Source organism: Raphanus sativus, chromosome 2 (genome assembly GCF_000801105.2).
Source record: "Raphanus sativus cultivar WK10039 chromosome 2, ASM80110v3, whole genome shotgun sequence".
Lineage (NCBI taxonomy): Eukaryota > Viridiplantae > Streptophyta > Magnoliopsida > Brassicales > Brassicaceae > Raphanus > Raphanus sativus.
In genome coordinates, this window is record NC_079512.1 from 29,243,296 (window position 1) to 29,260,373 (window position 17,078).

Consider the following 17,078-nt stretch of genomic DNA (forward strand, 5'->3'; position numbering starts at 1 on the left):
TGTTTTCGACTACATAATCATATACATTGTGTAGAAAACATTATGCTCGTATACTTGTGTTATCCTAACAGCTTGCTCAATCTAAATTCGTGTAGATATCTGTAGTTTATACTGAGATGATGTTGGAAAAAATTCAGGCAACCTATAGCTGGCTGATGTTTTAAGATGAAATCATCTTTTTTTTCTGTTTGGAAAAGAAAAGAGAATTGAAATGATGTTTGGAAATAACACAAAACTAAACGTAAACACGCACAGAGTGATTACATCCTTCTATATATATCGATTGTGAAAAGAAATAGGAGATGCGAATACAGTTTCAATATTTCAACGTGGGATAAAAAATATATCAGAAAATAGGTATACGTAAATCCGATTATAATTTATAAAGTATCCTAATCTATCGACATTGAATACGTGATTCTTTGTTTAACTATATGAAATCCACGATATGGTGGGTTTTGTGAAAATAACATTCGAAAACTATATGAGAATTTAATATAGAACTTCTTTTTCTTTTGGGAATTGTTTCGAGTATCATATGACTTCTACATGGAAACCTGTGAGCGTCTTTTTCTTTCTTTCGTTCAGTGTGTCTAGCTTTTAAGAAAATTATTAGTTGCAAACGAAGAATTTTCTCTAAAGAAAAAAGAAAAGAATTTCGTCAAAAATAAAAGAATTAAATATTTTACTTCGCCGTTGCTTTTCGCTTGGGAACAGGAGAAAGTAAGTTGGTGAAAGTAGGCTACCAACATGTGAAGACACTCACGTGATGTTTTTTCTTTTTTTCTTTTCCCACTTTAATCTCCCAATTTAGAAGTAATTATACTGGAAAAATGAGTGACAAGAAAAAGGGTCGAAATAACATAAACATAATTCGAATTTTTTATTATTATTATTATTTTGAGATAATTTGCCAAATGGTTTAAATCTTGAAGGAAATTAAATGAATATCTATGATTTTGACATTATTGGAAAAATAACGATAAATTTTAATTGATCCAGTTATATTCTTAGTTTGAGTTTTTTGTGTTGCATCTTTTAATCAACTGGTATAAATTACTGGTAACAAATAAAAAAAGATGAAGTTAACCACTATGTATTTGGTTCACATTTAAGCATTTTCTTACTGCATAGAAAACTTAAATGTTGTATTTCATATATCAAAATAATATATGATACTAACTCTATTTTAAATTCTACAATCTAGATACTAAATTTTATCCTAATCTCATCCTATCCTAAATACTAAACTTTAAACCCTAATCAATAATCTTTAAATACAAATATAAACCATAAATCTAAGCATAAACCCCATCCAAATAGAATAGAACAAAATCCATAGCATAATATATATTAGTGAAATTATGAAATGTTTATAAATGTATGGAAACAACTAATGATGACTCCCAACCATATTTCTCACTTTCTAATCACTAAACCCTAAACCCAAATATAAATCTTAAATCCAACTATCAAAATCTAAAACAGTGCATAATATTATGTAGTATTAAACGGTACAGTATAGATCATAATACGATTTTTACATGTTCAAAACATGTAGCGATAGTTAGAACTTACGAAATTACAAACTATATTTATTAACAAAGTAGAACATTTTTTATTAATTGTCAAATGAAATAGATATGATAATATAGTATAGTAATATAATATATTGAATTACATAATATAATTAGAACAAACATAATACATATTATTTTACACTTCTATTCTATATACATATAATAGAATAGAACAAATTTAACAAAAAAAAAAACTATTTATCTTCTTCGCAATCTAATAGATCCTTTGAAAACTATCTTCTTTTCCACAAAACTATTATCTGCAAGAAGTTGATGGAAACTTTCAAATCAGAAAATTAAAAATTCACTTTTTACAGTTTTACCAACTAATAAGTTATTTTTGATTGAGTGGATGTATAAATAGCACGTTAGAGACTAACGTTTGTGCAAATAATTATTAATGTAAAGTATTTTTTTGTGCAGGTAGAATCGGTGGTATAAAAGGATAAAAAGTAATATTACATAATATATATATTGTATCGGCAAAAATTAGGTCAATTGGTACCAAAATATTATTATTTTTTTGTGTTATACAATGCAATTTCCATATTATTTTTAGTTAAAATTCATTTTTTTGTCGAATTTGGCATGGTTTCTTTTATTTAGGGGGCAGAGAAACTTTTTTTTTAACACTAAAGGTAGAAAAAACAAGAACAAACGAACATACACAAACCATAATCTATTCTATTAATTATTCAACATGTCCAATTGATATGAAGTTGTGTCCCACTAATATTTTTTTCATGTTATCTACTTAAAAAATAAACCATATATTGATTTAAACAAACTGTATCTGTAACTACTTTTTATCGGACACATATTTTGTAACCTCTTCTCCAAATTTACTGGTGACCACTTCTTTATATTAGTCAAACCAACAGATTATTAACCAATAGAAGATAAATATATTTCTACTAGAAGGAAAATGTAACCGTATTCTACGGTTCTTTGAAAATTTTGTTACTTTGAGATATACTAATAACTGTTGCATCACGTAAGTGTTTGGGTTCCTTTTTATATGTTACATAATATATTTACTTTTTACAATTTTAACAATTTATTGGTATGACCAATTGATATTAAGTATAACCAACTGATATTAGTTGGATCCAACTCAAAATATAACTGCGTCTAAATGATTATTCATGTAACCACTTTAATAAAATAAATTTGTTACTTCTACAGAATACGTTAATTAATTTGTAACTGCATCTAATTGTTTCTTCATAAAATAATGATGTACATGTAATCACTATGTACTATCCCGCTACTCCTTAAAAACTGTCTGTTTTCAATGTATATAGTTCAAAAAATTAATTTAAAAGCACCAAATTTGTAAATGCATCAATATATCTTATTCAATCAAACTAAAATCTATTATATTAAATTTGGAACATAATCTATTGATATATATATATTTACTTCAACTATTATTTTTCTTTATTTAAAGAAAAATTAAGGGCTCTAAAATAATTAGAATATATTTTTAATTATAACGTGGATTTTATATGTAGGTTGACGGGGCTTAACTGGTTTAAGCCAGTTATTAATAAAATCCACAACCCGGGTTATTAATAAAATTTAATTTTATGATTGACGGGGCTTAACTGGTTTAAGTGAATTTTTAATAGAAATAAATATTCATATGAACTCATTTAGTTTAACGGGTTTTAAATAAGTTATTCGAATAAAAATATTTATTAAATGTGATTCTACTTAAAAGTTAGGGAAGACCATTTTAACCCAACTACATATATATATATATAACAGAATATGTTAAAACTATTTTCTTTAAACATTTTTCAAAAATTTTGTTCGGTTTTAGTTGCGGGTTGAGTTTGATATTAGTTTTCGAATGTAATAATTTAAGAACCGTTCGAGTATATAGATCATGTCTAATAGAGTATGAGACTTTTATTTTTGGAATGATTGGGATATAAATATTTCTTGACTAAATTATATCAGGTAACTACTAAGTAAATATAATATGTTGCAAACTTTAGGAATAAAGTTTTAAAATGGTTTATGAAATGCATATGGTACAAGTGTAAAGTTATGTAATTTGACATATTGAATATAGTCACCAAAATATATTAAATTAAATAATATTAAACACTAAAATAATTATAAAACACAAAAATTAAATTAAATTATTAAAAAAAAACATAAAACAAAACATATACCCGTCCTTTGGAGGGCGGATCAAAATCTAGTTATTCTATTAAATTAAGATCATGGCCAATTGATATATGTTCAGTACAATTAATTATTTTACAACTATATATAAATAACAATTTTCTAAGTAACCACTTTCTAAAATTAAAAAAAAAAAATCAAAGGACGGATCAAATTTTAGTGGGTGAAAACTTAGACATCATTTGGAGAGGTATAAGAACAACTCCAGAGAAAAACTTTTACCACAGAGTTGTCAACTTACATATTAGTGTATGTTTGTAATATAAGAATCATTACTTAATTAGAAGTATTATTTAAGAAAATACTCACTTATCATTAGTTGGATTTCCAATAATTTTAAGATACTCACCTATTAATTTATAAGATTCGTATTTTCTAATATTTTGAGAATTTTGGTTAGATACTTACATTATGGAAATTTTTAGTATTGCCTCTAAAAATGGTTATAAGAATAATTATTATATAATTTAAGTACAAAATTCAAAAAAGAATCATTTGAATTTTTGACATTTGGTACATGTCAGTGTTCGAACATGGCCAACTAAGCTCACCATCTTTCTCTTCCCCATCTCAGTTGTGTCTGAAAATGAGAGATCATTATTTATTCAGAAAATTGCGTGATTGGAGGGAAAGCCCATAGAAAACTAAAGAAATAAGAACAAAACATTTAAGAAAAAACAAAAAAAAAAATCAAGAAGAAGAATGGCCATTAACGGTGACGATAAGGTTTCAGGAGAAGAAACAGCTTCGTCGAACCGGCCGGTTAGAGTCTACGCCGATGGAATCTATGATTTGTTCCACTTCGGTCACGCTCGCGCCATCGAACAAGCCAAGAAATCGTTAAGCACTATACCATTCATTTATTTTTGTTATGATTTGATGATTCAGTTTCTAAATGAAACGGGAAACAAATTAGGTTTCCGAACACGTATCTGCTCGTAGGATGTTGTAACGACGAGATCACAAACAAGTTCAAAGGAAAAACCGTGATGACAGAGTCCGAGCGCTATGAATCTCTCCGACATTGCAAGTAACACACACCATTGAGATTCTGTCTTTTTATCTTGTTGTGTTTTGTTTGTGAGTTTATAATTATTATGTACATGGTAAAACAAAGGTGGGTCGATGAAGTGATTCCAGATGCACCATGGGTTCTCACCACCGAGTTTCTCGATAAGCATCAGATCGACTACGTAGCTCATGATGCTCTTCCGTAAGTTTTAAGGTTAATGCTTTGTGTTCTGTTATGTCTTAGTTTTTAACTCTTATGTCATGTCTTTTTTATCTTCCAGCTATGCGGATGCTAGTGGAGCTGGAAACGATGTTTATGATTTTGTAAGTTTCTTCCTTTGGTTTTATCTCTTCTGATTCGTTCTGTTTCTTAGTGAGTCTGGGTTTGGTTCTCGCAGGTAAAGTCGATTGGGAAATTTAAAGAAACTAAACGAACAGAGGGGATATCGACATCTGATATAATCATGAGAATTGTGAAAGATTACAACCAGTATGTGTTGCGTAACCTGGACCGAGGATATTCACGAGAAGAGCTCGGTGTCAGCTTCGTTAAGGCACGATCTCTTTTCTCGTGATGTAGTCATGGTATTATTTATCCAACTTGATGATGCACTAACATATTGTGATGGGCTTGTTTTACTACAAACAGGAGAAGAGGCTTAGAGTTAACGTGAAACTGAAGAAACTACAAGAGAAAGTGAAAGAACAGCAAGAAAAGGTGGGAAAATGAGGATTTTTTTTTTTAATTTGGTAACAAACTGCTTGTGTAAGTAACTTTTGAATCTTAATATTTTCTTTTTTTTTGGTGCAGATACAAACTGTAGCAAAAACTGCTGGGATGCACCGCAACGAGTGGGTTGAGAATGCTGATCGTTGGGTTGCTGGATTTCTTGAAATGTTTGAGGAAGGTTGTCATAAAATGGTAAGCAAAAGTATTTGATTCTCTCAACTTTTGAGATTTCTAAGTGTTGCCATCTATCACTCATGTCTGGATAAATGTTTTTTTTCTCAGGGAACAGCCATCAGAGATGGGATCCAGCAACGGCTACTGAGGCAGGAATCAGAAGGTGCAGAAGAGGATGATGTGAACGAACAAATTTCTGATGATGATGAGGTTGCAAAAGGAGATGAAAAAGCTATCATGATGAGGAAAGTTTTTTAAATGATAAGGGCAACAAAGAGAATGGGATAGTGATGAAAAATGAGAGTTTTGGCTCATCATTCTCCAGATGCAGAAGACCAAAGTGTAACAGATTCCACAGTTATGGACTAGAATTGTTTATTATGTGCAAGTGAATACACATGAAAATTCTACTTCCAAATCTCTACTTGTTTCTAAGACTCAAATGTCACCGATGTAGAATTTGTGATCAACCACTCCAAATGATTACATGGAGACCTTGCATAAAAATAGAAATACATATAAATGTCCACCAAATGTTTCTTAATAAATGATTTGAAGCTTTCAAAAGAAATTATAAGTTTACAAGACTATGGTTTTGGGTTATAGAAATGAACACAAAGTAGAGGAGAGACTAGCGGGACAGAAACTTAGAAGGTTGAGTTGTTGTATAGAGAAAGTAGTGACAAACATAGCAAACATAGCGTACAAAAACAAATTCAGATCGAGAATTAAGAGGTATAGAATATGGATGAGGAACGAAAAGAATTTAGCCTTTCCTCCACGCAGGCCTGCCTCCATGGTCTTGTTTCGTTGTCTAAGAGTATACAACGGTTTTGTAAATCTCTATGGAAATGAAGATCAATGTCTATTTACCTCATAAGGTGTTTCATGCCAATGCAAGATTCAATGGCTCGCAGAAGGTTTTTTTCTTTCGGTCTGGGATCATTATATTCTTTTAAGATGGGAAGCAGTTAGTGCCACTCCTTTGGTCCTAGATTTTTTTGTAGTGATCAAATATGTGGGTCTGTCCTCTATTTCAATCAAATCTTCTTCCTTTTTTGGTTTCTCTTGCTAAGTAGAAAATACCGAGCTTTTTTTTTCTGGTTTCTCTCATAGCTTCACTGTTGTCAACATTTCTGATATGCTTCAACTAATTGAAACATCTTGCTTTCTTTTTTTCATTTACGTTCTTTTTTCATTAAAACATCTTATTAGAACAAAACTTGGTATTTTCGACTTCGAGTGAAACTTGATTCGGCTTTAGTTCTTTGCTTTGGATGGGCTGTCTTCGTCACGCTGACTTGGAAATGAAGTTAATCTCAACGATTTTGGATTTGGTTAATATATACAACTTCTATATTGATTTCAGTACAGATTAACAATGGGCTTCTCACATGCGATCCATGTATGTGAACTGTGATCATTATATAATACTCCCAATATATAATAATAATAATTATTTACAATATATAGTTACAGCTCATATACGGTTCTTATACGTGACATTATATTATCCCATTCTCACTTGAAGACAAAAACAAAAAATCTTAATTTATAGGAGCAGATTCACGGGTTACACTATTTTTGCTACACGCCAAATCGACCCGCATGTCGCAACCTTGTACCCGCGTAAATACATTTCTACCATTAAAAACATATTTTTTTATCGGTTTCATTATTATAGTGTCTGCTAACGACTCCCCAGTCTATGCCATAACAGGACAACTTTATGGATATATGAAAATAATTCCAAGGATATAGTCATCAATCACGGACTCGATCACTTCTCGTGGAAGCTAAGACCACCCACAATGGGGAATCATAGGGAATCCTTAGCGCTAAACCTTAGGTTAGTTTTATTTAAATAAGATTAAATTTGGTAATGTAGCTAAGAATTACTCCGTCGGGAAGGGATTTAAGGATTGAGTCCGTGAGTACGTGTCAATGCAGGAGTGGTCGTCGTCGGTTTAGAGTTGAGTGGGTCGGGCTGAAGGAAAAAAAAAAAAATCATTCTCGACCGAAGGAAAAAAAAAAAAGCTCTGCGGCGAAAGGCGATTTCGAAGCGATCTCTCTCTCTCGGCTCGACGAAGGTAAATCCAAACCTCAAAGCCGTTTATTTCTCGATTAAAACATTTTCCATCTTCTTTGTTGTCCGTAAAGATGGATCTTTTGTTGTTTCGATCGATTTGGGACAAGTTGTCAAATTAGGGTTTTTTAAAATTTGGGAAAAAATCGATTTCTGTATTATTTGGCTTTGTAGATATAGATTACAAACAATTTTTGTTTCAATCGGAAGTAAATCTTGTCTTTATTTCTTCTTACAAATTTCATATTTTGTTTCAATCGATTAACGGTTTGATTTCAATTTCAATCTGTTCTTATAGAGTTTAGTGTTATCCTTATGTCGATTTCAATATGTTCTTATAGAGTTTAGTGTTATCCTTATGTCGATTTCAATCTGTTTCAATCGATTTAGTTGTGTTCGATTTCAATCTGTTCTTATAGAGTTCAGTGTTATCCTTATGTCGTTTGTTTCGCTGGTTAATGAATGTATATTAATGAATCGACTTGTTGTTTTCAGGTAAACCATAATGGGGCAAGATTACAGTTCAAGCCAGCCATCTTCATCATCAAACTCTGTAGACATAACCTCCCTTATTGAAGCAGAAGCTCAGCTGTACGCGGATGAAGCTGAGAGTAGCCACTTCAATGCAGAGCCGCTTCAGTACCAACCGCAACCAGAGTGTGATGATGGAATCCTTAGAACCTGCTACTGTGGTGCGGAGCCAGTTGTCGGCTACTCTACAACTCGTAAAGACCCATACAGACGTTACTTCACGTGCAACAATGCTGAAGATGGTGACTGCCACGTTTGGAAATGGTGGGACGTGGCAGTGATAGAGGAGATGAGGGACATTCAGCGGGAGCTTAGGGAGCTTAAGGGTGCACTTAACGAGAGTGAGCAGAAGGTTGTTATCCTCGAGAAGACAGTAACCGAGTTTTCAAAGAAGAAACCAGGAGTGAAGCTAATGGTGTCTACCTTAGTTTTAATAGGGTTGGTGTTACTTATTCTACTTGGTGAGTATCTGGTTCTAAATGAATTGTTTAATCTCTTTTTGGTAGATTATTGATAGTTTCTTCTCATTTTTCAGGAATATTAGGCAAGGCTTCAAAGGACAGTGGCGGACCTCGCTTGTTTCTGAAATAAGGTAACAAATTTGCTTTCTTTTCTCATAATGAATAGGCTTAAATGATAAAATCGTCCTCTCTCTTCTGATGTGATTGGCTTTTACTATATGTTCTGTTCCCATATGTGTGTTCTGTAGCTAGTCCTATAAGTCGTATTTAATTGCTTGTGTGTAGGTAGTATTAGTTATGTTTCTGTAAGTAGTTCATTGCCTTAATTAGTTGTAAATGAAACTTAGTACTTAGTTATTTACTTTCCAGCTTCCCAACTGCATAGATTTGATTGCCATTAATTAGTTGTAAGTCATAGAAGGCTTACTTAATCCTCTGTGTCGCTAGTAGAGTGGCACAGATCAACCATGGCTAATAACTCGTCAAGCTATGTTAACCTACTACAGAGTCAACTTCCAGTTGATCTTGATGCAGCCGAACCTTTATGGTTCGGTAGCGAAGGTCCTGATGAGGCTTATGTGATGTCTGGTAGCGAAGTGCCTGAAGCGTCTGGTGTGAAGTCAACTCCCCAACAATCTGAGAGAAGGAAATGGTCTCCCAAAGAGGATATAATCCTCATTGGGGCATGGCTTAACACCAGTAAAGACCCGATCGTGAACAATGAGCAGAAAGGTGGAGCATTTTGGAAGCGGATTGTGGAGTACTACAACGCAAACCCTCTCTTGGTTGGGCAAATACCGAGAGTCCTCCATTCTTGCAAGCAGAGGTGGTCTCGGATTAACGACCACGTTTCAAAGTTTTGTGGTTGCTATGATCGTGCTCTTCGCCAGCAAAGAAGTGGTCAGAATGATGACGATGTGATGAAGGCTGCTTTAGATTCTTTCTTCAATATTATGAACATAAAGTTCACCATGGATCACTGCTGGAGGGAGCTGAGGTATGACCAGAAATGGTGCTCACTGGTTCAGGGTAAGGACACTGTTAAGGAGAAGCGCAAAGTGGTGGACCTCGATGGAGAAGAAGCGGCTGTGGGAGAAGAAGAGGCTAGACCTCCCGGGGTGAAGGCTGCGAAAGCTCTCAAGAAGAAGAAGAATGGCAGAGAGGAGGAGTTGTCAAACTTACATGGCGTTTTACAAATCAAAGAAAAACTCTCAAGGCAAAAGCTCCTTGATCGTTTATTCGCGAAAAAGGAGCCTCTAACTGAGATGGAAACAACTGTAAAACTCAAACTAATGTCTGAATTGCTTTGATGTCTTCTCTGTTTGGTTTAAGGTTATTTCTTTCTTGCTTTGATGTCTTCTCTGTCTGAATTGTTTTGTCTCAATTGCTTTGATGTGTTATCAATAACTCTTGTCTTTATTCTCCTTGTTTCAGGTTAAGGCTGAAGTTGGTCATGGGTGCACTGAAGGTTGGGCAAGTCACGGGTGCATTAGGAGTAGTGGAAGTCACGGGTGCTTTGAAGTAGTTCACGGGTTCATCTCTTGCAGTTTATGTAGTATAAGTAGTTCTCGTTTGGCCTTTAGCTTTGTATCAGCTTATCTTTCTTTCCTCTGCATCAAACGTTCTTCTCTTTGCTCGGATATGTTGTAATATTTTCTTGGAGATCTTCTCAACCCGATTTTTCACTTGTAATATCTGGGTGTAAGAAGTCCTTCTCTTGTATCAATATTAACACTTGATTTCGGCTAATGTAAAATGTTATTCTCGTTTTCGAGTTGTCTTGATTCACCAACATTCTGTTTTTAACTCTTGTCTTGATAATTATTCATATTTTCGGTTCTCTTGATTCACCAACATTCTCTATTTTAAGTGTTGCCTTGATTCACCAACATTCTCTATTTTAACTCTTCCCTTGATTCACCAACATCCTTGTCTATAATGGTAACAGAGGCTGTGGAGAAACCAGCAGGAGCATTCACCAACATTCTTGTGTCTTTAACACTTGCTAAGGTTTGATATTAAAGAGTAATAAAATTTATACACACATATTTGAGATTTATAGATAAAAAAAAATAAAGTTATACATATTTGAGACTTATAGATTAAAAAAAAAAGTTATACATATTTGAGACTTATAGAAAAAAAAATATAAAGTTATACATATTTGAGACTTATAGATAAAAAAAAAGTTTTACATATTTGAGACTTATAGATAAAAAAAAATAAAGTGTGGGATATTTGAGACTTATAGATAAAAAAATATAAAGTTATACATATTTGAGACTTATAGAAAAAAAAATATAAAGTTATACATATTTGAGAATTATAGATAAAATTTTTTTATCTTAACTTAGTTTGGAACTAATAAAAAAATTTCTAAAGAAAAATGAATAACTTATAAATTTAATTTCTCAATCAGGATGTCATCATCTTCATCCAATGAAATGGAAGAATTGGAAGAAAGATTGGACGAAGTTTTCGAAGATATCTGTGAAGATACAATCAACAACATTATCGAGGCCCAAACCAAAAAGCAAAAGAAACGAGCATATATTGAACGAAACCGTGAAGCATGACACATCCGGTTATGGAATGACTACTTCTCCGAAAATCCCACATATGAGGAACATATCTTCAGACGCCGTTTCCGTATGAACAAGGAATTATTCATGAGTATTGTCTATGCCCTCTCACAGAACGTTCCATTCTTTCAACATAGACCAGATGCTACCGGGAGGCTTGGTCTTTCGCCACTACAAAAATGTACCGCAGCAATTCGTATGCTTTCTTATGGTTCTGCAGCCGACGCAGTTGACGAATATCTCCGACTTGGTGAGAGCACGGCACTTTCGTGTTTACATTATTTCACTGACGGAATAGTACAGTTATTTGGAGAGCAGTATCTACGAAGACCCACACCAGAGGATCTTCAACGACTCCTCGATATTGGAGAGAAACGCGGGTTTCCTGGGATGATTGGGAGCATTGACTGTATGCATTGGGAGTGGAAAAATTGCCCAACTACTTGGAAAGGACAGTACGCCCGTGGATCAAACAAACCGACAATTGTCTTAGAGGCTGTAGCTTCACAAGATCTTTGGATATGGCACGCTTTTTTTGGTCCTCCAGGTACTTTAAACGATATTAATGTCCTCGATCGCTCTCATGTTTTTGATGACATTATAGAAGGTCGAGCTCCAAGGTTAGAGTACGTGGTCAACGGACACAAGTATAAGTTGGCTTACTATCTCACAGACGGTATATATCCAAAATGGTCAACATTTATCCAATCTATCTCACGTCCTCAAGGTCCTAAAGCACGGTTATTTGCTAAAAACAAGAAGCAGCCCGAAAAGATGTGGAACGGGCCTTTGGAGTTTTGCAAGCTCGATTTGCGATTGTCAAAAACCCGGCTCTTACATGGGACAAAAAAAAGATAGGGAAGATTATGCGAGCATGTATCATAATACACAATATGATAGTCGAAAATGAACGCAATGGATACGCTCGCATCGACATTTCAGAATTTGAAGAAGGAAGTGTCACCAGAAGTTCACACGTGGAAACCCAAAACGAGATGCCTACAAATCTGAATAACATATTTGTCAATCAGAATGAGAGAGAACTTCGGGATATCCGTATACATGAACCACTGAAAAAGATTTAGTTGAGCATATTTGGAATAAATTTGGTGATGAATAATTATTGTATCTTTATGTATAATTATTGTATTTTTATGTTTAATTATTATATTTTTTATGTTTAATTATTGTATTTTCTTTTATTTCTTGAATAAAAAATAAAATATTTCACTTTTTAAAAAATAATATTTTTTTATTTCTAAAGATTCTTAATTCGAAATCACCATTGGATACACGTTTTAGACTAAGATCCTTAACTATTCAAAAAAAAAAAAAATAGTAAACAAATCATAAGGATTCCACAATGGGTGTCACCATTGTCGATGCTGTAAGATCATAAAAGGAGCGTGGAAAATAGGTCTAAAGAACGTAAAGCAAAATGTAGGTTACATAAATGTAATATCGGTTTATTAGTTTAAAGTTAAACACATAATAATTATGAACCGGGTCAAATGAGTCCGCAGTGATTTTTAATACATTTGTAATTTGTTAGATTTTGAGTATTTGAATATTCCGTCAATAGTCTAAGATCTCTCGCAAGTTGCTTTTGACACTAAAAAAAAAGTTATCTTTTGACATATTAATGCAAGCTTTTGTTTGTGGCAACTGGCAACACTAGTGAAAACTTAACTTTGTTAAAACGTAACAAATGTTTATCTAGTGAGTATGGTAAGACGACTACAAGAAGGACAAGGGCCATCATAGTTTGGAAATTTGCACTAAAACTAACTGTCCACGGGATCCTACGAATATCCTACTTAGAAGCTAGCTTCTGTTAAAACCAGTGACTAGGTTTGACTTGTAAACTTCTTATCAGCTATTCACCTTTATATAATCAAATCTTCATTACGATTTAATTTGGAAAGTCGAGAGAATTATATATATATATATATATCTTCATCTTGATCAGCTCCTAGATTGTGAATCGGATATAAAGATCAGATAGTGAACTTGTATACTAATTTCCGTTTCTAAAGAAAAATAAAACAGATAGTTAAGTTTTATTTGATGGACTATAAATTGGTGTAGGATTTTTATATGTTTTGTAGGTCTCTTGCCTTTGAGTTTTGACAATATAAAAGGAAAGAAAATATTAGGACCGTTAAATCAATATGCTAATTGATGACAAAATATAAAACGTAATCATGTTATTACAATATTACTTAAGGTATAGTTAATTAATTTTGTTTTCTTTTTAAAATCAATGGTTTGTGATGAACGTTTTATCCCAGCTAAAATAGAAATCTACTACGTACTTGCAGAAAGAAAGACCTTGATCGATGAGTAACATAATTTTCTTAAGTCTTTTCAAAATCAATGATTTTTCTTAAGTCTTAGCAAAACACTATATAAGCATTCGTTTTTGCATAGCACGCATCTGCACAGTTAGTCTATGCACAGTATGTAATTAAGACAAATACTGTCATAAAAAAAAACTGTCAGCATCACTATTTTGAGATTGGTTACACTACACATAAAATACACTGTAGCTTTGGACCTAAGTAATATTGATTCTCCTTTTCTCTGTTTGGGTGTTTGTTATGGACTATATCTAAACTACGATATTTATAGGTAGAGAGTAGAGACAAAAAGACTAAATACCAAAAAAAAACTACTTAAAACTCTCAGAAGTAAGTGGACCCAATAATCAAAGGAGCAATAAAAAGGGAAGATTTTTTAAGAACATATCCATCAAAGATATTTTAATGGACTTTTCATAATAAAGTTAATAAAAGTTTTAAAGAAAAGAGAAAGAGTGAAAAGATTATGTTTTTTTTTCCTTTCGAGATATTCATGATTTTACATATGTAATTTATATTTGTCTTAATTTTCTCTTGAATCAAAATCTAACTACATAATAAATTATAGTATTAAAAATACTAATATTTTATAGATGAGATATTTGAAAAGGTATCTTAGACCATCTCCATCGCATGCTTATCTGAAGTTTTTAGCCCAATCTCTTAGGTAGACTGGATTAAAAAAAGTATTAAAATTAATTGGGCTGGGTAGAGGTGCCCCTTAATTAGGAGGTTTTAGAGGCGAGTCCTAAACGACGTGGCACGTCGTGTGCCTTTGGTTTTCGCCTAGTCGCGTTAAAAAAAATCATTTTATGTGAGAGAGAGAAAAACAAAACCACCGAAAGCGATTTTTGGCGATTCGAAATCGAAAACTTTTCTTAGGTAAATCGATAGGAAAATCATATATTCGAGTTGTTTAGGGTTCGATTCAGTGATTTCTTGCTGTTCCTTGCTGTTTTCCTCTCACTTGTGTTCGATTCTGGGTTTAAAATTGATTTTGGGATCGATTTGAAATTAGTTTTCGTCTGGGTTCAAAGATGATTTGGGATACGATTTTTGATTCCGATTTGGAGCTTTCGTCTTCGTTTTTATTCCAATGAGTTGCAAAAAAAAAAAAAATCACAAGAACCCTATTTTGAGTTTCACCAATGGACATACAAATGCTTGAAACTCCTTAACTTTTGAAAATTAATTAAATTAATTCTGAAAAATTGCTTAGAACCCCGCTAAAGAGGTTCAAGCAATGGAGTTGCTCTTACCACCCAATATGCAAATGCTCTTAGAGCATGATTATTGGAAAAGGTTCTTAGCAAAAGTCCTTAATACACATATGTGTATGTATATGTATATGTATATATTATATATGTGTATATAATTGTTTGTCAAGGACTTTACGGAAACCGAAATCGAAAATTTCTTAATTAAGGAACTTTCAGTTTCGGTTTCCGTAAAGTTCTTAACAAACAATTATATACGCATATATAATATATACATATACATATATATACATATATGTGTATTAAGAACTTTTGTTAAGTACCTTTGCAATAATCATGCTCTTATGACTTTGGTTTAAGACAACTGAGAAGGTTTCTCTATAGTCAAATAATAATGCCAAAGTCCTTCATCAATGTTGTCTTGCCACTAGCCAAGCAGCCATTACACTACAACTTTTTTTTGTATCTTGTAGTTTTTTTCTATTTGTTGTTGGTGTAAATCTATGGCATTATATAGCCGTAAGTAATACCATCAGCCAAGAAGGTAATAATATATGTGCCTGAATTACAAAATCCCAAAAACTAAACTATAGATCCAACAATTAAACCTGAAAACTTAAATCCAAATCTCTAACTCGAAATCTTAACTCGAAAATTGTATATAACCTTAAAATTATAGAATTAATTAGTAGTCTACGGACATACGTAAATTCAGGTTACAAAAAAAAAAAGACATACGTAAATTCAAGAAAGCTTGACGAAACCCTTCGTACGTGATTTACGTCTTACGACCGAATGACATGTATATATTATTTACTCCATTATATTATACTCCAACTTCAATCATCTCTCACACAGCAACTTGGCACGTTCATATCATCACGGACGATGATAATGAAAACATTATAAAGAAACACAAAAAAAAAAAATTAGAGATTCCTTTGGTCTATATATATATAAAGAGGACTTGATAGTTTTAATGTACTTCATCACTTCCTCACTCAACCAAAAGGAGAACCCTAAACCTCAAGATGGGGATTCTTCACAAACAAAACCTGTCCTTTGTGATACTTCTCCTCCTTGGCTTCTGCGCCGTCTCTTACGCTTGCGACTGTAGTGACCCTCCAAAACCATCTCCACACCCCGTTAAACCGCCTAAACCACCAACCGTCAAACCACCACATCACACTCCAAAACCACCCACCGTCAAACCACCTCACCACACTCCAAAACCACCCACCGTCAAACCACCTCATCATAACCCAAAACCACCCACCGTTAAACCACCTCATCACACCCCAAAACCACCTCCTTACACTCCCAAACCACCCACCGTCAACCCACCTCATCACACCCCGAAGCCTCCCACCGTCAAGCCTCCACCTCCATACACTCCATCCCCTCCACCTTACACTCCAAAACCGCCCACCGTCAAGCCACCACCTCCGTACACTCCTTCCCCTCCACCTTACACTCCAGAACCCCCCACCGTCAAGCCACCACCTCCACACACTCCATCCCCTACGCCTTCTCCTCCACCGCCAACTCCAACCCCACCAGTCGTAACCCCGCCAACACCGCCAACTCCAACCCCAGAGACGCCATGTCCGCCACCTCCACCAACTCCTTGTCCTCCTCCACCTCCGGCACCAACGCCTGAACCGGAGACGTGCTCTATAGACGCACTGAAGCTAGGCGCCTGCGTGGACGTGCTAGGCGGCTTGATTCACATCGGACTAGGAAAAAGCTACGCAAAGGCAACTTGTTGCCCAGTTCTTGGAGGTTTAGTGGGTCTTGACGCAGCGGTTTGTCTTTGCACCACCATTAGAGCCAAACTTCTCAACATCGACCTCATTATTCCAATTGCTCTTGAGCTTCTCGTCGACTGTGGCAAGACTCCACCTCGTGACTTCAAGTGTCCTGCTCCACAGAAAAAGACTCCTCTCTTGGCTTGATCTCTTTGTGTTTCTTTTGATTCAGTAAAAATGGTTTGAGACCTTAAGATCTAGGTTCTTCTATATGTTTACGATCGCCTAAACAGGGATTAAGAAGGATCTATATTCTGTTATTGCTCTAAATTAAAAAGAAAACTTTATGTAATTGTAAGGTGATTGTTTGAATAATGTTATATGAAATTAAAATTTCAAGGA

The 17,078-nt window shown here is 33.9% G+C and overlaps 5 protein-coding genes across 5 annotated transcripts; all 5 read left to right on the forward strand.

Moving 5' to 3' along the window:
- Window positions 1–4,384: 4,384 nt before the first annotated feature.
- LOC108840296 (choline-phosphate cytidylyltransferase 2) lies at window positions 4,385–6,183 on the forward strand. The gene is made up of 8 exons (XM_018613130.2): window positions 4,385–4,615; window positions 4,693–4,806; window positions 4,894–4,989; window positions 5,069–5,111; window positions 5,186–5,341; window positions 5,437–5,505; window positions 5,599–5,709; window positions 5,800–6,183. Exons 1-8 carry the CDS (start codon window positions 4,479–4,481, stop codon window positions 5,947–5,949), a joined length of 876 nt encoding a protein of 291 aa, XP_018468632.1. The 5' UTR covers window positions 4,385–4,478; the 3' UTR covers window positions 5,950–6,183.
- Window positions 6,184–8,282: 2,099 nt separating this feature from the next.
- Window positions 8,283–8,899, forward strand: LOC108841672 (uncharacterized). Its single transcript, XM_057004295.1, has 2 exons — window positions 8,283–8,769; window positions 8,844–8,899. Exons 1-2 carry the CDS (start codon window positions 8,283–8,285, stop codon window positions 8,897–8,899), a joined length of 543 nt encoding a protein of 180 aa, XP_056860275.1.
- Window positions 8,900–9,236: 337 nt separating this feature from the next.
- LOC108839389 (uncharacterized) lies at window positions 9,237–11,345 on the forward strand. The gene is made up of 3 exons (XM_057004296.1): window positions 9,237–10,046; window positions 10,204–10,301; window positions 11,189–11,345. The coding sequence occupies exons 1-3, from the start codon at window positions 9,237–9,239 to the stop codon at window positions 11,343–11,345; spliced, it is 1,065 nt and encodes a 354-aa protein (XP_056860276.1).
- A 93-nt stretch (window positions 11,346–11,438) lies between these two features.
- Window positions 11,439–12,209, forward strand: LOC130508676 (uncharacterized). The gene has a single exon (XM_057004297.1). The coding sequence runs from the start codon at window positions 11,439–11,441 to the stop codon at window positions 12,207–12,209; it is 771 nt and encodes a 256-aa protein (XP_056860277.1).
- Window positions 12,210–15,898: 3,689 nt separating this feature from the next.
- On the forward strand, window positions 15,899–17,078 carry LOC108825404 (36.4 kDa proline-rich protein). Its single transcript, XM_018598701.2, has one exon. The coding sequence runs from the start codon at window positions 15,960–15,962 to the stop codon at window positions 16,881–16,883; it is 924 nt and encodes a 307-aa protein (XP_018454203.1). The 5' UTR covers window positions 15,899–15,959; the 3' UTR covers window positions 16,884–17,078.

What these genes read in the sequence shown, in the direction of transcription:
- LOC108840296 (XM_018613130.2), top strand. Translation starts at nt 4,479, where the DNA reads ATGGCCATTAACGGTGACGATAAGGTTTCAGGAGAAGAAACAGCTTCG. An exon ending in GAATCTCTCCGACATTGCAA is followed by an intron (nt 4,807 to 4,893) that starts GTAACACACACC and finishes GGTAAAACAAAG; the next exon opens with GTGGGTCGATGAAGTGATTC. An exon ending in GAAACGATGTTTATGATTTT is followed by an intron (nt 5,112 to 5,185) that starts GTAAGTTTCTTC and finishes TGGTTCTCGCAG; the next exon opens with GTAAAGTCGATTGGGAAATT.
- LOC108841672 (XM_057004295.1), top strand. Translation starts at nt 8,283, where the DNA reads ATGGGGCAAGATTACAGTTCAAGCCAGCCATCTTCATCATCAAACTCT. An exon ending in GGTGTTACTTATTCTACTTG is followed by an intron (nt 8,770 to 8,843) that starts GTGAGTATCTGG and finishes CTCATTTTTCAG; the next exon opens with GAATATTAGGCAAGGCTTCA.
- LOC108839389 (XM_057004296.1), top strand. Translation starts at nt 9,237, where the DNA reads ATGGCTAATAACTCGTCAAGCTATGTTAACCTACTACAGAGTCAACTT. An exon ending in TAACTGAGATGGAAACAACT is followed by an intron (nt 10,047 to 10,203) that starts GTAAAACTCAAA and finishes TCCTTGTTTCAG; the next exon opens with GTTAAGGCTGAAGTTGGTCA. An exon ending in TGCTTTGAAGTAGTTCACGG is followed by an intron (nt 10,302 to 11,188) that starts GTTCATCTCTTG and finishes TTTCTCAATCAG; the next exon opens with GATGTCATCATCTTCATCCA.
- LOC130508676 (XM_057004297.1), top strand. Translation starts at nt 11,439, where the DNA reads ATGAGTATTGTCTATGCCCTCTCACAGAACGTTCCATTCTTTCAACAT.
- LOC108825404 (XM_018598701.2), top strand. Translation starts at nt 15,960, where the DNA reads ATGGGGATTCTTCACAAACAAAACCTGTCCTTTGTGATACTTCTCCTC.